The sequence below is a fragment of the Lipophrys pholis genome (assembly GCF_963383615.2).
Source record: "Lipophrys pholis genome assembly, chromosome: 7".
Taxonomy (NCBI): Eukaryota; Metazoa; Chordata; class Actinopteri; order Blenniiformes; family Blenniidae; genus Lipophrys; species Lipophrys pholis.
This window is the reverse complement of record NC_137638.1, coordinates 19,272,838-19,295,683: the sequence shown is the minus strand read 5'-3', so window position 1 is coordinate 19,295,683 and position 22,846 is coordinate 19,272,838. Positions and strand designations below refer to the sequence as shown.

General features: G+C 40.1%; 4 protein-coding genes across 5 annotated transcripts; 2 read left to right on the top strand and 2 right to left on the bottom strand.

Annotated features, from left to right (window-relative positions):
- Window positions 1-43: 43 nt before the first annotated feature.
- On the bottom strand, window positions 44-3,819 carry dimt1l (DIM1 dimethyladenosine transferase 1-like). 2 transcript variants are annotated; one of them, XM_080467618.1, is made up of 12 exons: window positions 3,625-3,819; window positions 2,653-2,726; window positions 2,484-2,570; window positions 2,302-2,363; window positions 2,119-2,212; window positions 1,983-2,032; window positions 1,767-1,890; window positions 1,590-1,682; window positions 1,448-1,512; window positions 1,287-1,350; window positions 1,056-1,162; window positions 44-977 (listed from the first exon to the last, which is right to left on the bottom strand). In XM_080467618.1, exons 1-12 carry the CDS (start codon window positions 3,680-3,682, stop codon window positions 935-937), a joined length of 921 nt encoding a protein of 306 aa, XP_080323744.1. In that variant the 5' UTR covers window positions 3,683-3,819; the 3' UTR covers window positions 44-934. The 2 variants fall into 2 exon arrangements, with proteins under 2 accessions (XP_080323744.1, XP_080323745.1); XM_080467619.1 differs by having other exon boundaries at window positions 1,590-1,673; window positions 1,761-1,890; window positions 3,625-3,817.
- A 138-nt stretch (window positions 3,820-3,957) lies between these two features.
- Window positions 3,958-6,972, bottom strand: cenph (centromere protein H). The gene is made up of 10 exons (XM_080467264.1): window positions 6,875-6,972; window positions 5,994-6,104; window positions 5,835-5,890; window positions 5,704-5,749; window positions 5,529-5,597; window positions 5,378-5,434; window positions 5,200-5,263; window positions 4,541-4,592; window positions 4,217-4,377; window positions 3,958-4,117 (listed from the first exon to the last, which is right to left on the bottom strand). The coding sequence occupies exons 2-10, from the start codon at window positions 6,074-6,076 to the stop codon at window positions 4,019-4,021; spliced, it is 687 nt and encodes a 228-aa protein (XP_080323390.1). The 5' UTR covers window positions 6,077-6,104; window positions 6,875-6,972; the 3' UTR covers window positions 3,958-4,018.
- Window positions 6,973-8,711: 1,739 nt separating this feature from the next.
- Window positions 8,712-14,359, top strand: LOC308112615 (betaine--homocysteine S-methyltransferase 1-like). Its single transcript, XM_080468284.1, has 8 exons — window positions 8,712-8,763; window positions 10,078-10,210; window positions 11,067-11,179; window positions 11,280-11,471; window positions 11,748-11,895; window positions 11,986-12,168; window positions 12,857-13,085; window positions 13,244-14,359. The coding sequence occupies exons 1-8, from the start codon at window positions 8,743-8,745 to the stop codon at window positions 13,335-13,337; spliced, it is 1,113 nt and encodes a 370-aa protein (XP_080324410.1). The 5' UTR covers window positions 8,712-8,742; the 3' UTR covers window positions 13,338-14,359.
- A 1,783-nt stretch (window positions 14,360-16,142) lies between these two features.
- Window positions 16,143-21,191, top strand: LOC308111649 (betaine--homocysteine S-methyltransferase 1-like). Its single transcript, XM_080466618.1, has 8 exons — window positions 16,143-16,216; window positions 17,294-17,426; window positions 17,510-17,622; window positions 17,723-17,914; window positions 18,278-18,425; window positions 18,516-18,698; window positions 20,408-20,636; window positions 20,795-21,191. The coding sequence occupies exons 1-8, from the start codon at window positions 16,196-16,198 to the stop codon at window positions 20,877-20,879; spliced, it is 1,104 nt and encodes a 367-aa protein (XP_080322744.1). The 5' UTR covers window positions 16,143-16,195; the 3' UTR covers window positions 20,880-21,191.
- Window positions 21,192-22,846: the final 1,655 nt, after the last annotated feature.

Sequence of the window (22,846 nt, the reverse complement as noted above, 5' to 3'; positions counted from 1 at the left end):
ACGCAGAATACAGGAAACAAACACTTGTATAAAAGTCATTGCTGCAAGAAAATGTACATTTAATTTGGTAGAAAACTCAAAACACGTCTTGGAGAATCTCGGCAAGGTGCTGAAGCCAATCCCAGCTTACTATGGGCAGGATACATCCTGGGCAGGTCTCCAGTAAAAGATCCCAACCAGTGGAATCATCTGTCTTTTCCAGAATTGAGATACGTTTGACTACTGGCCAAGTTTATATCTATATTTGAAACTATTAAATACCTGAAATGAGACTTTCCCACAATGTTAATGGAAATATGCAATTTCTTGTTTCACTGGTTCATTGACTTAACCGTTTGGATTCTCCTGGTTGTTACACCCTATGGTTTTAAATATTGGAGAATTACAAGCATTATTGTCACTTTAGTCCAGTAGGTAGCAGACCTGAGTTTTGTCAGTTCACAGTAAAGGATTGCTCTAGTCTCGATTCCACTTTCTTCATATAGATCATTAGGCGACTCAATACACCATCTTGTGGTATTACCAGACTGCAACTAGCTCGCAGTTTCATTTGAAAACTCTGCTGGACAATATTGTTTCAAACACACAAATAGAGTTGAAAATTTTGTCCATGAACAGAAGTGAGTCACCAAAATAGAGCTGGTGCATGCTGGGTTTTATTTGAAACTTCTTCACTGCAATTATGAAGCAGTTACCCGATATGGTTTAGATAATAATCCAACACATCCTTCCAAACAATAACACACCGACACAATGACCAATAATCATTAAACGGTTGTCTTGTCTGTACGTCCAGTCCCAGTTCATCTGCTTCACAAGTGTAAAATCGCACTCAATATGAGTTGTTGACATATTTAAACCTCCCCGTTTGACACCTAATATTCAGATCCTCCAAGCAGAGCTCCAAAGAAGTAGTTTCATCTCCATCTTGGAATTAAGAAAAGTGGATTCCAGCAGAGTTGAAGGCATGCAGCAGTCTGAGGATGAAGGAGAGACCACAGTAAAAACACATGAACCCAGTCATTTGGCGACTTCCTCAGATCAGAGAAACTTACACCATGAAGTCGTCGATATCCATGGAGCGGGCTCTCTTCTCACTGAACTCAGACTCCTGCAACACGCTCTCAATCTTCTTGGAGATGCTGAAGTCAGCCGGGACGTCCTGAGCAGGTAGAGCACAAAGTTTTCTATTCAAACTGAGCGACAGCTGCTCTGGGAAGCGTCTCCATTAGAACTGATGCTCACTGAGGAAAAACTGATCTGATTTCAAAGCTGTGTTGTCTCACCACATTGTGAACAGAACAGTGAATTCTGTAGTTCTTCTCCAGCAGCTGCTCCACCGCCGTCGACCTGGAGATGAGAAACATTGTCTTGGTTTGCTCCGCGCTCATTTCCAACAGACTGAACCAAAATTGTACTTTGAGTGTTGTAGCAGGTCAGCACTCACTTGAAAGCCGCACTGAGGGTTTTGTTTTTCCTTACAAACGCGATTCGGACCAAACCGTCCCACTCCTGCACAAGAGGAAGAAACCATGGAGTGACCTGCTGTTCATCGCCGTCACGCTCGCACACGGAGACGCAGAGCTCACCTGGAAGTTGACAGGAGGAGGGGGGTTCTTCGGCTCTATCCTCACAACGCTGGACTCCACTTTAGGAGGAGGGCGGAAATTATTCTTCCCGACCTGGTGAGGGAGGACAAGTCAACGATGAATGTCCCTGTACAAACGGCCATGAGGAGACCGCACAGTGACGTCTCGCACGGTGACCTTCATGAGGTGGTCGACACGAGCCAGCAGCTGCGTGTTGATGGACAGTCTGCAGAACAACTTGTCTCCCGGTTTGGCCACCAGTCTCATAGCAAACTCCCTCTGGAACATCAGCACAGCACATCTGAGATGGCAAAAACAAACAAACAAACAAACAGATTGTCAAACAAAACAAACAAGTAGAATTCCTCACGGAGCATTAAAACAGTTTCTGACCTGAAGAAAGGTCGATGCAGGAGGAGCTTGAAGACAAACGGAGAGGAAATCTGCAACAACAAAGAGGACATGAGACTGAGGTGGAGGTGATGGACGACACTGAAGTGTGTGAAGAGTGGAGGAGGCGCGTCTCGACCTGGTAAGGTAAATTAGCCACACAGACGTCAAAGAAAGGCAGGTCCGTTTTTAATACGTCTCCGATCAAAACCTGAAGTTTGGTCTGCAGAGGTCTGTTGATGACAAAAAAAGAACCGAATCAGTGACAATGTAGGCGTCTTTGACTCCATTCCATAAGACTGTAGCGGCTCTCCTCACTCACGTGCACTGGACTCTTTTCTGAAGTTCAGCCACCAACCTGCCGTCCAACTCGCAGGCCACCACCTGCAGACAAACGTTTAGACTGAGCAGCACGCGCACATCCCGCACAGCCGTTGCACAAGATAACATTTAAAATAAGGTGTAGACTAAAACGACTGTCTCACGAGGAGCTGCAGCCCCCACCTTCTTGGCTTTCTCCAGCAGTTTAACCGTCATGTTACCGGTACCAGGTCCCACCTCCAGAACCACGTCCGTCGGCCTCAGAGCCGCCTGGAAGGGAAAAACACTTCACAGTTCAGGAGGACCGAGCATCGTGAGCCTCTTAAGTTTGTGTCGCTGGAACACCTCGAACCTTCTCAATGATTCCATTCACGATCAAAGGGTTCTTCAGGATGTGTTGGCCGATGCCAGTGTTGAACATGATCCCTGCAGCAGAGAGCGAACACGACACGGCATGAGTGAAACGCTGCTTACAAAGCTGAAAGGTTTCATTCAATAAACTTCTCATCCATTCGTTTTGTCTGTTCATATTGTTCTATGCGACGTACAAAGTAGGTTTTAGTCTCTTAAATAAACGATCCTCTCGAGCCACTACAACCTTAATATAAAAGTGATATAAGGTCACATCCTGAAGCCTTCACTGGAAAAAGATTCTCATCAATACATTCACTGTTATTTCCAACAGCAAACTTTCAATTTGGAAAAGTTTGGGGAACATTTGATCTAATATTCAGAAAGGTGCAGATACATTGGAAGTGTTTTATGGGTATGAATCTCAAATTCCTCCTAATGGTGTGTGAACGTGATACTTTGAACCAAACCCTGATGTGTGACGGTAATTTCTACGATCATTTAGAAAGAGAAGACTTTAAAAGGTATTTTATTTAGAATCATATCTGTTAAAGATGAAAACTCTATTCTATATAGCAATTACAATTTAAACTGGTATTTTGTAAACCAGATGGATCTGCACATCACCCGTTGTCAAGCAGGTGAAAACCTAACAGATGCATTTAAAGCAGAAAAACATTTCACCAGATGATGCGTTCAGCAGGTAAACTACGTCATGAGTCAAAAGTCAACAGCACAATCTGCCACTTGACTTCAAAACAAATGTGACAGTGAACATGCTTGTGTACAACCCTTGTGTTTTGGCTTAGCTCCATTCGTACAGGATTCTTAAACCTATAGATAAGACTCCTTTAAGCGTTGTAAATGACTTAAACAATTAAGAATGAACAGATATGAAGACTCTTGAAGCGATTTTTCCTCCATCAGCTGATCCTGATGTTTGCTAAGGTGCTAAAGCTAACTCTCCGCTCACCTTGGTTCTTCACCTCCTGGTGCTGCCTGCTCTTCTTCTCCGCTCTCACTTTCGGCATCTTCCACTTCGTTTTAAAAATGGCCACGAAGCCAGAAATACAAAACCAATGAAGAGAAATCCCCAAAAACGAACAGATCTCCAGAGTTGGTTCAACACTTAGCACACACGTGTTTTGCCGTTTCTTCTTCTCCGTGAAGATGTTACAACTTCTCCTCTCGTTATGTGGCGCCCTCTAACGGAGGAAGTACTGCATTGCAATGTAAGGGACAAGCGCTCAACTGGAAGAAATTTAACGGATGAAATAGAGGAAAATACAAGTATTTTTAATTGAGATAAAGTTTGAAAGTGCAATTTTTATTCGGATAAAAAACACACACAAAGCATATAGATAATTTCATCTTTCGTCAGCAATAGGAGACTCCTCCAGAGTCATGGCGATGGCTTGAACCTCAGGATCATCCAGCCAGTTGACTTTAAAGGCCAGCAGGATGCCCTAAAGAGGAAAACACTAATCAATAAAGCAGCAGCTATGAGCACAAATCTGTAAAAGGTTAAAAAGAGACAAAAGGCTTTGTTCTTCCTCGGTCTTTACCCTGAGGACGTTCTGAGTCATGATGGTCATCTTTTTATATTTCTCCATGTTGGCTCGGCCTTTCTCCAGCATGACTTTGTACTTCTCCGTGTCCGGGTGCTCATTTTTGGACGTCAGTTCTTCAATCTGTCGCATCTGCTCGTGTGTGAGTCGTTTCATCTCTACACACACACACACACACACAGAAGCATTCGCAACCAATCTTTAATGCGGTAACACAACAGTCAGCTGATATGAATTCATAACAGAGCAGTGTGGGAAGCCAGTTAGTCACTTTTCAAGACAAGTACACACAGATCAGAGAAAAACATTATGAACTTTTACCAAGTCTGTTCTTCTGAATGTTCATGATTTCACCCTGAAGACTTTTGGACTCCTGTCGAAAATCACAAGATTATTATGAATTATTATTGTGTTGCAAGATCTTAAAAAAAAGAAAGAAGAAAAAACAACAGCAACTTCTCAATGCTCGGAGCATGCACTGGAAGAACCAGGATGTATTTTACACGCAATGCATTGGGGGATAATATTTGCAATACCCGAGCATGAAAAAAGATAGTATTTTATTTTTATTGAATGTTTTGTACTTCAATGATTACCAAGCTTGAAGACGGCTTATGCAGCATTGACACCATAAAACAGTGACTTTTTTTTGAATTTTTATTTTATTTAATTTTTCCCCTTTTCCTGTTTGGCAGCTAAAGCATATGATGTTATAATTGAGAGGAAGAAACTGGGATTCTCCTCTTTGTTGCTGCGGTTGGAGACTGGCAGCTGGACACGACCGGATATAAGTGAAATCCATTTACCATCACCATTTTCATACAAATCTGCATTAAGTTACATATAATAAATAACATAGGACTGTACATAGAGAACCAGAAACATGAAGTCCTAACAACGTGGCACTTTGTCAAAAAGTCAAAAAACTGTTTTTATACACAGTAAAATGTGAAACTTAAAAGAAGGCTGAAGCTGCTTACCTGCTGAAGTTGTTTGATGCGAGAACAAAGAGCCATGCCGCGGTCACTCACAACTTTCAACTGACTGGGAAAAACAGATGGGACAAATGACATCGCTGAAAATAAATGTATGCCAGTGATTTCAACTTTGTGAATTAATAAAACAAACAAACAAACAAAAAAAAAAACAACCCCTCACTCCGAGTCTGAGTCGGCGTCTTTCAGCTTTTCTCCGATAGCGTGCCACATCTGCATTCTGTAAAGATTTATCAAAGCTCATTGTCTGCGTCTTATACTTTGTTCTCTCATACACTGAGGGATCAAACACAAGAAAACGGGCATCGGATTACCTGTGAACTGCCAATGTGCTGTTAAAATGAACCGTCTTGACCTTTTCAAGCTCACTCGTAAAATCTGGTCTGCAACATTAAAAAAAAAAAAACAACAACGAAAAACAAGAGTTAGTAAAGCGGATTTAGAAGAAAAAAATGTGGGATCACTTTCTCTGATATAATCAACACTCACAAGTCTTTCTCCGCTTCAGATGTGCTGCAGGACCTTTTATTTTTACCTGTGGGAATAAATTGGAGGTGACGCCCTCCATGTGAGAATCTAGTGGAAAGAGTTTCATACAAATATTGAATCTTATTACGTACCTGCATTCAGCTGCACCGCCATCTCAAAGCACTGGTTGGACATCTGCTGCTTTATCCTGAAAAGAAAGTAAATCTGTCTTTGACACCGCAGCTTTAGACCCGTGTTTGGATTCATGTTGAGGACACAAAGAGGAAAGACATGGAGGATGGCGGGAGCACCTCAGCATGTCTGTAGGCGTGGTTTCCCTCTTGGTGGAGGGCCCGGTGGGAGCAGGAGCTTCCTTCAATGTTTCAGCCTCCATTATGTGATTGAGGACGGCGTGACGGCACCTGGAGAATTAAATTCATTCACAGCAATCATCAACTGTAGCTGAGATCAGTGGAATTTAATCTAAACCTGAAAATACTGATTAATAAGTTGTTCCCGATTAGTTTGATTGATTAGTTGTTTGGTTATTGTCGTGGTTTGTGTGACCAAAGCTGACATGATTTTAAACAGTTTTTTTTTGTTTCAATTAACAGTCCATATCTCAAAAACAATGAAAAGGATAACTGAAGTAGTTTGAAATGATCTTCTATTAGTTTGTTGTGACATGCAGATGTTGAATTATGTCCTGATGCTACATGATTATCAACCGACATGAATGCTGAGCAGCACTTCCATTTAGTTAAAAACAAAACAGTAGTATCAACCATTATCATTACTATACTATAAATACTTGATGTCTTGGTGTGTTAATCAGCCACTACTTACTATTTTGCAGTTCATGTATTCTACATTTCTATTGTAAAATGTATGTATTAGGTAATGTATTTGGGTCCAAAAAGAAGCACGGGGTCATGTTAACGTGATTGGTGTCTGGCATAAATAATAAACAATATTAAAAAAATCAAAGCCGCATTTCAATGAAGTCTCATCGGAAAACCTTTGTTATGGGACATCTTTGTTATCATAAATAGCGAAACGGCTGCGCAATATCATAAAAACACAACATTTTCTGATCTTATTGTAAACATTTTAAACGCTAAAAAGCAGTTACAGTCCACAAACCAACAATCTCCGGTGGTCATTACCGTGGCGCTATGAGAGCATTTCTTACCTGATTTAAAGGAGGACAATTAAAATTGAGATAAAAGCAATAAAAAGGTTTTTGTAAATTTCTTTCGTTTCTCCGGATGTTGACAAAATAAACTTCCCGCCAGGAAGTGACGTCACGTGCTGCGCTGATGGTTTCTGTTCTTGAAATGTTGCAGCGCCCTCTGCAGGCCAGGCGCAGAGCAGCCAATGCAGAGGTTTATTTAATTTTCAGACGATAATAATGAAACTTTTGGGAATCCACACACGATGGTGAAAATAGAAATTCTCTTTTTTTACAGTTTTTACAGCGCCAGTCAGACACAGACAATTCACAGTACTTTAAATGGAAATATAGGAAAAATACATTAAAACAAGTTGAATAAAAATCATAATCATGAGTGATTAAGAATATGAAATACATTAAAATGCAGTGGTTAAGAAACACATAATGAAGAGAGTTAAAACTCCATTAAGATAGAGGTAAGCAAAATCTATTGTTAAATGGAAAGCCTGTGAGAGTGTTTTAAGGCCTGAGTTTAAAGACAGGGATGTGTCAGCTGTCCTCAGGTGTTCAGGGAGTTTGTTCCACAGGTGAGGAGCGTATTATGAAAGCTGTTTCACCTTGTTTACTTCTGATTGTGGGAAGACGTATTAAACCTCTTCCTGAAGACCTAAGGAGTCTGGATGTTTTATGTTCTACTAGTACATCTGAGATATATTTAGGCTTGAACCCATTCAAATCTTTTTACACAAGAAGTAACATTTTGACGTCAGTCTGTTCTCACTGTTGTGACGTGTTATTGAGATCAATTAAGAAAAATCTAAAATGAATTTCCCAAATTTTGACAAAATGGGAAAATGTCCCACTTTCAACACTGAATATGTCTTATATGCTTAATTGTGAATAAAATATAGGTGAACTGGTTACACATATACGATTGTAACTGGATATCAGAATTGATTAAAAAGTTAAAAATGAAATGAAATGAAAAATACAAAGAATTTGTTTTATATATGTACATGTAAAACCAGTCCTACATAGAGAAAAACCCTATAACACACACTCTAATTAAAACAACCCTTTAAATATGTTTGTTTTTTGACTGTGAGTAAAAACTGAGATAGAAATAGAAAAGCCCCCAAATCTGGAATGAACCTAATTTTCTTTTATTTCCCTGAGAGGTGAGACGGTGACTCGTCATATTGAGGTGATAGTTTTTGAAGGTACAATCAGAGTAATAACCTGTCAAACTTTTACTTATCATTGACTTTCTGCTGCTATAAAGTGCAGCTGTGGTTCAGTTGGTGGAGTGGTTTATCTTTCAGTTGCAATGTTGCGGGTTCATTCTCTCATGGTGCATATGTCAAAGTGTCCTTGAGCAAGACAGTGAACTCTGACCTGCTGTCGATGATGCATTGATCACCTTGCATTTCAACATTGGCATGTGAAAGGTGAATGTGATTCATCTTGTAAAAGCACCTTGGGGAGTGTCTAATGAGTTGGGGGAAAAAAGAAAACACTGGATAAAGGAAATGTATTTGTTTAATATTTTCCATGCATAGGTAAAATATAGTGTTTCAATATACTGTGCAGTAAAGCTGCGTTATTCATTTTACATTACACACCCTGTCCTTTAACATTTATACCCCATTCACACAAAACTACAGCAGAGTTTTTATATCCTCTATTCTTTGTGTTTCTGTTCGTTATAACATGTAATGTTGCACATTGCTTGCACACTAAGAGAAGAAGTTTCTCAGGGGGAAAAGTGTTGTGTTCACACTCAGTGTGACGGCCCCCTGTAGTTCATACGCTCCTCCCAGTCTCCTGACATTATCTTTTTTTTTCTCTCGCAACTGGTGTAAACTCTGCACAGACTTCAGGCTGTGATGGAGAATCAGAAGAGACGGGTAAGTCTTCAAAACAGATGCTTTCCAGATTATACATTAATATAAAAGAAATCCTAACACTTCCCTTTACGATCGTCATCATCGGCCTTACTGTTATTTCTTTATTCTAACAGGTTTAACAAAGAATAGCCCTGAGCTTGACCATTTCTGAGGCAAACGACCTGTTATTTAAATCAAACTTTCTTGGATTCTACTCTCGTTTTACTTTGATATCACGTTAAGTGCTTTATGATAAAGATTTTTCCATCTCTCTTGTTATGTCTGTCCAGCATGTCATCCATTTGGAGCAAGAGCCCACTGTTATGAGTTAGATATTAATGACACCCTACTGATAACTAGATTCACTACATCTAAAAGATAACAACAACAAAGCATGTGGACTGTAAAATCTTGATAAGATGGAAAACACAATCAGAAGCAGACCCAGGCCTGCCAAGGTCTCTGTTGTAAAATACTCCTCTAAATACTCCTTCGCTGGAAAGTAAATGTGTCCTGTTTCAAGGGTAAACTTCGAGTGAAATAATAAAAATGTGCTGCATTGTCAACGGCAGACTTTGATTCAGTTTACGTGTATGAACTATCTGCATTCAAAGCAGATTTGCGAGACAAACAACACATTTGTGTAATGTACAAATGCAGACATAAAGCAATACTACTGTCTTGAAAAATATTCACCACAGAGCAGTACAAATAAAAGCTTGAATGTTGGTATATTTTGTAGACTCATTGTATAATGTCTTATGATTTGGAATGCAATAGAGAAGATTGCACGGTGCAAAATATATTTAAGTTGACATACTTTCACAAAACACATGAAGATGCAAAAACTCAACAATGCTACTTAGTTAGGGTATCATGAGTATTTGTAATTTCTTACTCCCACTCCTGTCTATAACTAACTTGTACATATCGGAATGCTTAATTAATTCAAACAGAATGTGCACGGTAATGTGTGTTGATCATGGAAAAATGGCATCCCACATAAAACATGTGATAACTAACTTTTGCGGCTGCTTGGACAGAAAAAAGAGAAAGTTTACAGCAGGTGAAATAACAAGCAGCACTGGGCTGGCTTCTCTCCAACTGCCCCCTGTGTCTGTTAAATATTAACCACAGTGTCCTTACATAAACTCCTTCATGGACTGCACAATACAGGACAGATATAACCAAACTATTGTCGCATAAAGATTCCCAAGAATACTTTTTGCTTCATAGCTGAATGTTATGATGTCATGTCAACAAAGTGCAATGAAAAGATCAGGTTCCTCAGTCAGGTGGACATGAAGTGAATGTTTCTTGTGTGTCTGTATTGAGGGTATCTTGGAGCGGCTGGATGCCGGGGAGGTGGTTGTAGGAGATGGAGGTTACGTGCTGCAGCTGGAGCGACGTGGCTATGTGAAGGCCGGCCACTGGACACCCGAGGCCGCTGTGGAGCATCCTGAAGCTGGTACACGTTTAATACACTGCCTTGTGCTGAAACGACAGCGGGAATTGTGCCTTTGACACGATCTCACACAACATCCTCCTCCATCCACTCTCCTCTATGAGCATCACAGGCACATCCTTCAACTGGTTTCAATCATTTCTCTCTGGCCGTACTTCTTTCATCCAACTCCACTCACTGACATTCCAGCCATTCCCCGTCACTTCAGGTGTCCCACAAGGTTCTGTCCTAGGTTCTCTCCTCTTCATAATCTACCTTCTTCCCCTCAGCAATATCTTCCGGAAATATAACATCCACTTCCACTGTTATGCAGATGACCCCCAGCTCTACCTCTCCACTGCAGCCTCGTCCAGCCTTCCTCCCACTTCCCTCTGTGAACGCTTGCACCACGTCTGGACTATTGCAGCTCCCTTATCCATGGCCTTCCTCAAAAAACCCTCCATAAACTCCAACTCATCCAAAACTCAGCTGCCCGGATCATCACTCGAACCCCCTCCACCCACCACATCACCCCTGTGCTCCAGCAGCTCCAGCAGCTCCACTGGCTCCCGGTTCACCAACGCATAAAATTCACAATTCTGGTTCTCACATTCAAATCCGCACTCAAAACCCACCTATTCAGATCAACCTATCCTGTTTGACCCCCACCCACCACCATACACACACACACACACACACACACACACACACACACACACACACACACACACACACACACACACACACACACACACACACACACACACACACACACACACACACACACACACACACACACACACACACACACAGCATGGTTGTTTGACCTTTTTAATTTAATGTAATCTAATTAAAAATGTTCTGTTTTTCTCGGTGTCAGTGCGGCAGCTGCACAGGGAGTTCCTGAGAGCTGGAGCCAGTGTCATTCAAACATTTACTTTCTACTGCAGTGAGGATAAACTGGACCTGAGTGGCAACGTCACCAGCATCACTGTCAGTTTCCAAACAAAAAGAGCAAAGAAGCAAATAAGTGACATTACAGTTGAAATGTCTTTAATGTGGAATGACTGGAGTCTTTACCGATCTACCTCAGGGTGCCCAGATCAACGATGCTGCCTGTGACTTGGCCAGAGAGGTAGCCAATGAGGGCGGCGCCCTGGTGGCTGGAGGTGTGTCCCAGACGCCACTCTATGCCAACAATGGCAGTGAGAGTGAGGTCAAAGTCATCTTCAAGAAACAACTGGACGACTTCCAAAAAAAGGACATTGATTTCTACATGGTGGAAGTAAGAACGTCGCAAAAACACTGATATTCTATCCTGACTACAATTTGATGGTACATCAGATGTTAGTGTGCATGTGCTGTGTGCAGAGGTAGAAAATGTTCAAGTATTGAAGTATTTCTATTAAGGTACTGTACTTAGCTTTTCTGGTGAGTTTTTACTGTTGCTCCCTAAATCGGAAGAAAGTGTGTGTGCGTGGACGTGCCTTCAAGGTGCCTTTAAAAAAGGCATTGCATATCGATGAGGTTAAACCGATTGAATGCACACTTTTTCCTACAGTACTTTGAACGTGTTGGAGAGGCGGTGTGGGCTGTGGAAGTGATGAAAACCGGTGGGAAACCTGTTGGTGCAACACTTTGCATCTCACCTGACGGAGACAGGGAAGGAGTCCCACCTGGAGAGTGTGCTGTGAGACTGGTCAAAGCTGGTATACGACACCTACTGTGGTTTTTACAAGTATTTCTCACGTGATAACTACACACTCTAGATGTCTCATGTGATTGTATTTGATTTGCAGGAGCGGACATTGTGGGAATAAACTGCCACCTGGATCCACTCACATGTGTTCGTACAGTGAAACTAATGAAAGAGGGTCTAGAGAAAGCCGGTCTTAAAGCACATCTCATGGTCCAGCCACTTGGCTTCCACACACCGGAGTGCAACATAGGAGGATACGTCAGTCTACCAGAGTATCCCTTCGGTTTGTGTCAAAATATTACTTTCATCCTAAACAACAGTAATGCAATCTAGGTGCAATAATAAAATAGCTCATGGGAATAAATGATACGGGTATGACTCAAGACCCTCATAAAGATCAAATGTTATAGCTTAAGTGATTTGACTTAGTATAAGGAGTGTGTGACTATATATTTCCATATATATCGTGGCATTGATGATACTGCAGGATTAAGTATGTCAATCTTTTAAATATCAAAGTTTCCAAGGGGAATTAAAACACAGTTTGATTTGAATTGCATTTGTCACAAAGACTGATGAACATAATGTGACTGAAACAACACTAATGTGTTTATTGCATTCATGCCTTTATCGAACACAGACATTTAACATTCTCCGATCTGCTTTTAAAAGTCTGTGAATGTTTAATATCTTTGGCCGGTGAGGGCATGAAATGATTAAATTGTGGGGTAAGAGGTGATGCCAAAGGCTGTGTTTGTCCACACTGAGACTGAGATGCAGATAATAGTTTTTTTGTGACCAATTTATAGAGAAAACTAAAATATTTTAAGGGTTTTACATGCTTGTTCCCACCACTGTAAACCCAGTTAAAGTATGTGAGCGTGGATGTTTTAAAGGTTTCACCTGTGCAGTTTGAATAAAGCTTTAAAATCACTGATTATCCTGAGTTAACATTTTTACTCTCCTTTCAGCTCTAGAGACCAGAATCATCACCCGCTGGGATGTCCATAAATATGCCCGGGAGGCTTACCGGGCAGGAATTCGCTACATTGGTGGCTGCTGTGGCTTTGAGCCGTACCATATCAGAGCTATAGCAGAGGAGCTGGCTGCAGAGAGAGGATTCCTCCCACCGGCTTCAGTGAAGCATTCACTCTGGGGAGCTACTCTGGAAACACACACTAAACCCTGGGTCAAAGCCAGGTGAGATGCCAACACTACAACTGTGCTCTTCAGAAGTTAGAGTTATACGGTGTGCACACTGTGCTATAGTGGCAGTTCACATAACAGAGGACATGATTCCAGTGAGTGTTTAACAGATGTTGATTTATGACCGACTAATGAGCTAAAATTGGTCTCAGGGCTGGTCGAGAGTACTGGGAAAACCTCCTGCCTGCTTCTGGACGCCCCAAATGTCCTTCCATGGCGACACCTGTGGACAAATATGAGAAATAAGTTGGAATTCAGGATACCAACATTATCAAGTATCATCCCAAGACAACCTGCCTGCAGGACCTCCAACTCTCAGGCGACCTCCACTGTCAGGACAGGAAATGGTTCGGAAAATTCGGAATAAAATGTGACAAGAAATGCTTGTAAATGCTCGAAATACTGACATGTTTATGGAAAATTCCGAATGTGTTGATTTGTCAACAACGTAACATTGTTTATGTCTTTATATCGATGTAGCACATGTGCCCTAACATGGGCATTTATATCAATAAATTATATTGATGATATACTATACATTCAGTAAAAGTATCTTCCATGCAGTATTGATTTTTGATTGGAAAAAATCTGATCCATACAGCCTTATGATATAGATATATTAATAAAAAATCAAGCTTGTGACTTGAACAGTTTATTATTATGATGTGGAGAATCATTCGTCTGTACTCCGGCATTTTAGAGTTTATTTCATTATAAATTTCATTTTTTAAATTTGAACATGCACAAAATCAAATAAAAAGTTCATACCAATCAACCAAAAGATATCTCACCATACAAACAGTGAATAAAGAACAGCAGAATAATATAATCTAGCTGAATGTCTGAAAAGGTGTGGGAAGAAGTAGAACTTATTAAATCCCACCCCTTCTAAGAGGATAAATAAGAGGATTTTGTATTTTTTTTTAATGGATAAAGGTGGTTGAGTATACTTCCCATATTTCTGTAAATATTTAATTATACCTATTTTTAAATGTGTTTTTTTTATGACGTTCTTCTTGAACAATTACAGTGGAAAAGCATACACAGGTGTTAATGGGGAGCAAGTTGGTGTCAAGAAGACGATACAGCGGTTAAACAGGACAGGCTCCACTCAACAGGCCTCGCCGTGGTAGGCCAAGGAAGTTGAGTGCACGTGCTGAGCATCATATCCACAGGTTGTCTTTGGAAAATAGACGTGTGAGTGCTTCCAAGCATTGCTGCAGGGGTTGAAAGGATGAGGGTGTCAATAAATACACAACCTTTACTCTGAGATGTCCATGGTACAATTGAAGTGAAATATAAAGGGTTCTATATAGAAACAAAACAGAGGAGAAAATATAGACTTCCTCTTTCACTGTTGTCTCCCCATCTGGTGGAGTGACGTCCAGTCTGAAAGAGATTAGTGCACTGCTCTTCATACATACAGTACATACAGTACATACATACATACATACATACATACATACATACATACATACATACATACATACATACATACATACATACATACATACATACATACATACATACATACATACATACATACATACATACAAATGTAAAATGATCGGTTTCAATATTCAAACACGAGCAAGATACTATCAGGACCAGTTCTTTAAGTAATTCACACTGACATTATATTTGTCAGCTCAACAATGATTAATTTTCAACAATTTAGACTGTTGACTGGAAGACAACGTGAGGTGTGACTCTAAATCATGAGGGAAGACACAATATGAGTCCAATTGGAAAAAAAAAGAGTCAAATTTAAAGAATTTGTGTTGGCGCAAATATGAAAACGCCGGTTCGCGGACAGACACAAAAGAAAAATGCAAACATCATCATAAGATATATTGCATTACATTTAAAACCGGACCTTGGCTGTGTCATCCAGCTTCCTCTTCCTCAGCCTGAAAATTGGCGGCGCCTCACCTCGCAGAAGTTACTGAGATCAAATAAAAAACGAAATAAATAAAATGCCCAAATTTGGACAAAACAGGAAAATTTCTCACTGTCATCATTTAATTTTGAAAAAATATTGGTGAAATGTTTGCACTTCAGGGTTTAAATGGGTGTATTGGGTAATGTCTTCAAAGAGTTGAAACAACGTCGAAGCATTCAACGTTTTAAGTCAGTGGTACAAGTCTGGTTATTACTGGCTATGGTAAAGTTAAACATAAAAGGAAAACAACAAATACACAGAATGTGTTGTGTGTGTGTACGTGTGTATATCAACAGTCCTACGTAGAGAGAAACCCTATAATACACACTCTATTTCAAGCAATCCTTTCAATATGTTTGTTTTGTAAGTGGAGACAGTTTGTAGAGAGAAACGCCCCCAAACCTGGAATCAAACTATCTTTCTTTTATTTCCCTGAGAGGTGAGACGGTGACTCGTCATATTGAGGTGTTAGTTTTTGAAAGTACAATCAGTGTAATAACCTGTCAAACATTTACTTGTCATTGACTTTCTGCTGCTATAAAGCTCTCAGTTGGTAAGGTGGGTTGTATTTCAATCTTTCAGTTGCAATGTTGCAGGTTCCATCTCTCATTGTGCATATGTCAAAGTGTCCTTGAGCAAGACGGTGAACGCCGACCTGCCACCGATGATGCATTGATCACTTTGCATTTTAACATTGTCATGTGAAAGTTGACTGTGATTCATCTCGTAAAAGCACCTTGGGTATTGTCAAACGAGTGGGGGGAAAAACACAAAATAAGTGAAATTTATTTATGAAGTTATTTCTATGTATCGATACAATATAAAGTGTGTTTGAACACTGTACAGTCATGCTGCACTATCCAAATGACATTACACACCCTTAAACATTTGTTCGCCATTCATAGAAAACTGCAGCAGAGTTTTTATATCCTCTATTCTTTGTGTTTCTGTTCATTATAACGTGTAATGTTGCACATTGCTTGCACACTAAGAGAAGAAGTGTCTCAGGGGGAAAAGTGTTGTGTTCACACTCAGTGTGACGGCCCCCTGTAGTTCATACGCTCCTCCCAGTCTACTGACATTATTCTCTTACTTTATTTTTTCCAGCCCCCTACATATCTGAAAACAACTGGTGTAAAGTCTGCACGGACTTCAAGCTGTGATGGAGAATCAGAAGAGACGGGTAAGTCTTCAAAAAAGAAGCTTTCCAGATTATACATTAATATAAAATAAATCCTAACACTTCCCTTTACGATCGTCATCATCGGCCTTACTGTTATTTCTTTATTCTAACAGGTTTAACAAAGAATAGCCCTGAGCTTGACCATTTCTGAGGTTGAGCAAACGACCTGTTATTCAATTACCGGCATAGTTATTTGATTAAGCTTGCAAGCTTTCTTGGTTTTTATTTGAGTTTCGTTTGATATCACGTTAAGTGCTTTATGATAAAGATTTTTCCATCTCTCTTGTTATGTCTGTCCAGCATGTCATCCATTTGAAGCAATAGCCCACTGTTATGAGTTAGATATTAATGACACCCTAATGATAACTAGATTCAGTACATCTAAAAGATAACAACAACAAAGCATGTGGACAGTAAAATCTTGATAAGATAGAAAACACAATCAGAAGCAGACTCAGGCCTGCCAAGGTCTCTGTTGTAAAATACTCCTCTAAATACTCCTTCGCTGGAAAGTAAATGTGTCCTGTTTCAAGGGTTGCAAAATATATTTAAGTTGACATACTTTCACAAAACACATGAAATTGCAAAAACTCAACAATGCTACTTAGTTAGGGTATCATGAGTATTTGTAATTTCTTACTCCCACTCCTGTCTATAACTAACTTGTACATATCGGAATGCTTAATTAATTCAAACAGAATGTGCACGGTAATGTGTGTTGATCATGGAAAAATGGCATCCCACATAAAACATGTGATAACTAACTTTTGCGGCTGCTTGGACAGAAAAAAGAGAAAGTTTACAGCAGGTGAAATAACAAGCAGCACTGGGCTGGCTTCTCTCCAACTGCCCCCTGTGTCTGTTAAATATTAACCACAGTGTCCTTACATAAACTCCTTCATGGACTGCACAATACAGGACAGATATAACCAAACTATTGTCGCATAAAGATTCCCAAGAATACTTTTTGCTTCATAGCTGAATGTTATGATGTCATGTCAACAAAGTGCAATGAAAAGATCAGGTTCCTCAGTCAGGTGGACATGAAGTGAATGTTTCTTGTGTGTCTGTATTGAGGGTATCTTGGAGCGGCTGGATGCCGGGGAGGTGGTTGTAGGAGATGGAGGTTACGTGCTGCAGCTGGAGCGACGTGGCTATGTGAAGGCCGGCCACTGGACACCCGAGGCCGCAGTGGAGCATCCTGAAGCTGGTACACGTTTAATACACTGCCTTGTGCTGAAACAACAGCAGGAATTGTTCAAGAAGTGAATTTTCTGTTTTTCTCGGTGTCAGTGCGGCAGCTGCACAGGGAGTTCCTGAGAGCTGGAGCCAGTGTCATTCAAACATTTACTTTCTACTGCAGTGAGGATAAACTGGACCTGAGTGGCAACGTCACCAGCATCACTGTCAGTTTCCAAACAAAAAGAGCAAAGAAGCAAATAAGTGACATTACAGTTGAAATGTCTTTAATGTGGAATGACTGGAGTCTTTACCGATCTACCTCAGGGTGCCCAGATCAACGATGCTGCCTGTGACTTGGCCAGAGAGGTAGCCAATGAGGGCGGCGCCCTGGTGGCTGGAGGTGTGTCCCAGACGCCACTCTATGCCAACAATGGCAGTGAGAGTGAGGTCAAAGTCATCTTCAAGAAACAACTGGACGACTTCCAAAAAAAGGACATTGATTTCTACATGGTGGAAGTAAGAACGTCGCAAAAACACTGATATTCTATCCTGACTACAATTTGATGGTACATCAGATGTTAGTGTGCATGTGCTGTGTGCAGAGGTAGAAAATGTTCAAGTATTGAAGTATTTCTATTAAAGTTCTGTCCTGAATCGGAAGAAAGTGTGTGTGTGCGTGGACGTGCCTTCAAGGTGCCTTTAAAAAAGTCATTGCATATCGATGAGGTTAAACTTTGACCTGTGTGTTTTCACTTTTTCATTGTGTGATACTGTCAGTATTTATTTCACACTGTTTTAAGAATGTCAACGTTAGTAAGGTAAAGTATGTGAGAACTTTTGCTGTGTTTTTGACGATTGAATGCACACTTTTTCCTGCAGTACTTTGAATGTGTTGGAGAGGCGGTGTGGGCTGTGGAAGTGATGAAAACCGGTGGGAAACCTGTTGGTGCAACACTTTGCATCTCACCTGACGGAGACAGGGATGGAGTCCCACCTGGAGAGTGTGCTGTGAGACTGGTCAAAGCTGGTATACGACACCTACTGTGGTTTTTACAAGTATTTCTCACGTGATAACTACACACTCTAGATGTCTCATGTGATTGTATTTGATTTGCAGGAGCGGACATTGTGGGAATAAACTGCCACCTGGATCCACTCACATGTGTTCGTACAGTGAAACTAATGAAAGAGGGTCTAGAGAAAGCCGGTCTTAAAGCACATCTCATGGTCCAGCCACTTGGCTTCCACACACCGGAGTGCAACATAGGAGGATACGTCAGTCTACCAGAGTTTCCCTTCGGTTTGTATCCAAATTTAAAACGTTTATGTTAAACAACAGCAATGTAATCTCGGAGCATCAATAAACAAGAGCAATCAGAGAATTCTGATGTCCGCCAAAGCTTGACATGACTGGATAACGTCCAAACCTTAATGGAATCTTACATGGCCCAATATCTATCTGTGGTGAAAATGTCAACAAAATGCTGTGCAGTACTTATTGTTGGACTATATGACTATATTGTTGGATTTATGATACTGCAGGATTAAGTAAGTAAATCTTTTAATATATATGCATAATTGGAACACAGTTTGATTTGATTTGCTGACAAGGACCAACAAACAAAATGTGTTGAACCTGAAACAACACTAATGTGTTTATTGCATTCATGCCTTTATTGAACACAGACATTTACCATTTGCAGATCTGCTTTTAAAAGTCTGTGAACCCATAGACTGATGAAACCAGAAAATAGTTCAGTAAAACATAATTTGAGCCTGATGTTGAACTACTGTGTCTTCAAAAGAAAAAAAATGTTTGGGTTATTTATAATAGGTTCCTACTGATGTGAACTTTGCTGTGCAAAGAAAAGGGTTTTTTAAGTCCTTGGATCAAGTTTTTTTTGATTTGCATGACACCGGAAAGGGATTCTGAAGTAATGAAGGCTTTAAAATGTCCTCCTCTCCACAGTCAAAGACAAACCACCCACAAATGGAGATGATTTGGTCCAGTGCTTTCTCTCCCTGGAAGTAGGCGCCCAGCCAAGTTCACTCCAAATGGACAATGTTGAATGCTCAGTGAAGTAAAAAGAAGCTGAGAGTAAAAGTCGAGGGCTTTAGGGGAATCATGGGAATTGGTTACCTCCTTTGTTTAATCCTTTAATACTGTATTGACTGGGGTTATTTTATGGCTGTACAAATGTCTAATAATGTGCAATAAGTGGATGCTTCCACCTTTTCTACCAAGATAACTTCAACTTTCAATATCTGGCAGTTATTTAATATTACTGTGTGTTTTTGATAGTATAAGAGAAGCTTGTGATATAAATGTGACATGCTGGTGAATCTAAAGCAGTCAATCTGATGAGATTCTTAGAGCCACAGCAATGACTGGTATATATGCACAAAGCTTTATTTGTTAGCGCAAAACCAAGAAAAAGCACCATGTCATGGCAGGGAACACCAAAGAACGCTGGCAAATGAGATGATTGGGTCATGTTTTTACCTCTGGTGAAGTGAGGTGCATTAGAAAACACACTGCTATGGTGTGAGAATGACAAGGATAAGGTGAATCTATTCCTCCTGCAAAGAAAATGGTGAAAGATTCCACTGGGACGGATCTTGTACTAGGATGACTTGATGAAATGTCTTATTGCATGTAGAAGTCTGGTCAGTTAATAAATCAAAAAATTTGATTAGTTTGTCAAGCAGCTATTTGAATGTTTAATATCTTTGGCCGGTGAGGGCATGAAATGATTAAATTGTGGGGTAAGAGGTGATGCCAAAGGCTGTGTTTGTCCACACTGAGACTGAGATGCAGATAATAGTTTTTTTGTGACCAATTTATAGAGAAAACTAAAATATTTTAAGGGTTTTACATGCTTGTTCCCACCACTGTAAAGCCAGTTAAAGTATGTGAGCGTGGATGTTTTAAAGGTTTCACCTGTGCAGTTTGAATAAAGCATTAAAATCACTGATTATCCTGAGTTAACATTTTTACTCTCCTTTCAGCTCTAGAGACCAGAATCATCACCCGCTGGGATGTCCATAAATATGCCCGGGAGGCTTACCGGGCAGGAATTCGCTACATTGGTGGCTGCTGTGGCTTTGAGCCGTACCATATCAGAGCTATAGCAGAGGAGCTGGCTGCAGAGAGAGGATTCCTCCCACCGGCTTCAGTGAAGCATTCACTCTGGGGAGCTACTCTGGAAACACACACTAAACCCTGGGTCAAAGCCAGGTGAGATGCCAACACTACAACTGTGCTCTTCAGAAGTTAGAGTTATACGGTGTGCACACTGTGCTATAGTGGCAGTTCACATAACAGAGGACATGATTCCAGTGAGTGTTTAACAGATGTTGATTTATGACCGACTAATGAGCTAAAATTGGTCTCAGGGCTGGTCGAGAGTACTGGGAAAACCTCCTGCCTGCTTCTGGACGCCCCAAATGTCCTTCCATGGCGACGCCTCAGGACAACTGAGAAATGATTTGGAATTCAGGATACCAACATTATCAAGTATCACTTTGTGTGTTGTCTTAACAGGCTTGGCTGGATATTCAACTTTTTTTAAATTTTTTTTTTTAAATCAAGTCACATCTCCTGTAATGCTTTTCTTTTCAAAATATAAAACATCTCCACTGACAATTTAAGATTTGTTGATGGAGTCAGTTTTGTTATCTCCTAATGAAGATTTCTGTATTAATATTGATTGAAGGAACATGTTTGAGCCTGTTGTCGCCCTTTGGAAGCTGTCTGGAGTTTTCTTTCTAATAAAAAACACATTTAACCGGTAAAGTGGTGTAAGATTTATCTTTAACAGCAGCTCAGTAAAGACAAAACATATAATTGAAGTGTCAAGCAACTTTGACGCTGTTCTCATGAATTGAATACGTCTTCTCTCTCTTAATTACATGTGATACCGCACAAAAACATGTGTAACATAAACTGAAGATGAAATATCCCGTTATAGGTTCAAATAACTCAGAATCTGTTTAAAACCTTGAATCAAACACTATGTTAAAACTGCTTTTGCAAATGAATTATTTCCTACAACTGTAAGTGTTCAATGCTTTATCGGTGATTATAATCTGAAATGCAAACTGCATCAAAGAAATTAGTTTGTACATATCACAATCAGCCTACAGTTTTAAGAGTGAAAATGCCATGAAATTCAATTTGAGTCAAGCGTTCAGGAGTTAAGACCAGGCTGAGTTGTACCTTTCACAATGTTTAGTTTCTGTAAGTTTTTAAAAGTGGCTATATACAGTACATGTACATCGTTGCATGAAATTTGTTTTTGTTTTTTTTTTATTTAAAATTGGGTATAGAATTATTGATATTATCTTCATCAGATCAATATAGATGTTATAGTTCATTCACTGCTCAATTCAAAAACATAGAAAGGTTCCACCGAGATTTGAACTCGGATCACTGGATTCAAAGTCCAGAGTGCTAACCATTACACCATGGAACCACATGAATGTGTGTTTGTTTGTGTGAGTGTCACACAGCCAGAGCCATTGAAGGGTCCCACAGACTTTACTTAAGTTGACATACTTAAACCAATGTGATTATAATACTGACATCACACAGCGAAAAGTAAAAACGTACAGTTTGAGACACACATCTGAGTGTAGTGTCAATGAGTTTTCGAACCTCATCGATACACAATGCCCTTGTTTAAAGGCACCTTGGAAATTTGGGAGGTTGTCATACGCACATGTGCTAAAACACAAACTCAATGTAAATGAATATATTTTTTTTTAAAACTGCTGATTTTGAGTAGGATACTAACCGTGTGTTTAAGAATACAAATCCACTTGTCCATAGATCAGAGTGGAAGCTCAATAAAGCAAACTATCAAGCATCTCTCTTGGTATCATGAGAAGTAAATCATTTGGTGCAATGCACTCCTGTGTGGGATTTACTTGCCTCTGTCTTAGAGCTGTGGGCATTAAAGGAGACCACAATTTTCCATCCATCTCTCCTGAAGTACTCCAAACACTGTGTGTAAAGAGAGCTGTTCAATGACTGCTCAATCTCTCTCTCTCTCTCTCTCTCTCTCTCTCTCTCTGACTAGAGGCTTCTTTCTTTGAATACTTTACAATTTGCATAAATGTTTTGTGCAGCATGTTTTGCCCGGAATACATTATGAATTTTGGAAAAAAATGTCTTCCTATTTGATCAGTCATGCATTTGTTGTTAAAATGGCTGACGACTATCTGATGACATCCACTCTGTGAGTCTTGAAAGCGGCAGCATGGTGACCTGTAATTGCTGCTCTCTGCCTCCTGTTCAGTATCATCTGAGACAGGCTTCAACTGTCCCTTGAAGTACAGGAGAAGATGGAGATGAATGGGAAGCTGGCAAAATTATTAAATATTTGATGATTTCAAAGTTCCGAGACTGCAAGATTATACTGCATGGTTCAAGAGCGCACCATCAAC

Excerpts from the sequence above, each read along its gene's own strand:
- cenph (XM_080467264.1), bottom strand. The coding sequence starts at position 6,076 with ATGGAGGCTGAAACATTGAAGGAAGCTCCTGCTCCCACCGGGCCCTCC. Across the intron at positions 5,435-5,528 it reads AGCACATTGGCAGTTCACAG|AATGCAGATGTGGCACGCTA; the intron begins GTAATCCGATGC and ends AAATCTTTACAG. Across the intron at positions 4,378-4,540 it reads CATTCAGAAGAACAGACTTG|AGATGAAACGACTCACACAC; the intron begins GTAAAAGTTCAT and ends GTGTGTGTGTAG.
- LOC308112615 (XM_080468284.1), top strand. The coding sequence starts at position 8,743 with ATGGAGAATCAGAAGAGACGG. Across the intron at positions 10,211-11,066 it reads TGTGGAGCATCCTGAAGCTG|TGCGGCAGCTGCACAGGGAG; the intron begins GTACACGTTTAA and ends TCTCGGTGTCAG. Across the intron at positions 12,169-12,856 it reads TCTACCAGAGTATCCCTTCG|CTCTAGAGACCAGAATCATC; the intron begins GTTTGTGTCAAA and ends CTCTCCTTTCAG.
- LOC308111649 (XM_080466618.1), top strand. The coding sequence starts at position 16,196 with ATGGAGAATCAGAAGAGACGG. Across the intron at positions 17,623-17,722 it reads GCAACGTCACCAGCATCACT|GGTGCCCAGATCAACGATGC; the intron begins GTCAGTTTCCAA and ends GATCTACCTCAG. Across the intron at positions 18,699-20,407 it reads TCTACCAGAGTTTCCCTTCG|CTCTAGAGACCAGAATCATC; the intron begins GTTTGTATCCAA and ends CTCTCCTTTCAG.
- dimt1l (XM_080467618.1), bottom strand. The coding sequence starts at position 3,682 with ATGCCGAAAGTGAGAGCGGAGAAGAAGAGCAGGCAGCACCAGGAGGTG. Across the intron at positions 2,571-2,652 it reads TGAATGGAATCATTGAGAAG|GCGGCTCTGAGGCCGACGGA; the intron begins GTTCGAGGTGTT and ends TTTCCCTTCCAG. Across the intron at positions 1,351-1,447 it reads ACCCTCAGTGCGGCTTTCAA|GTCGACGGCGGTGGAGCAGC; the intron begins GTGAGTGCTGAC and ends TCTCATCTCCAG.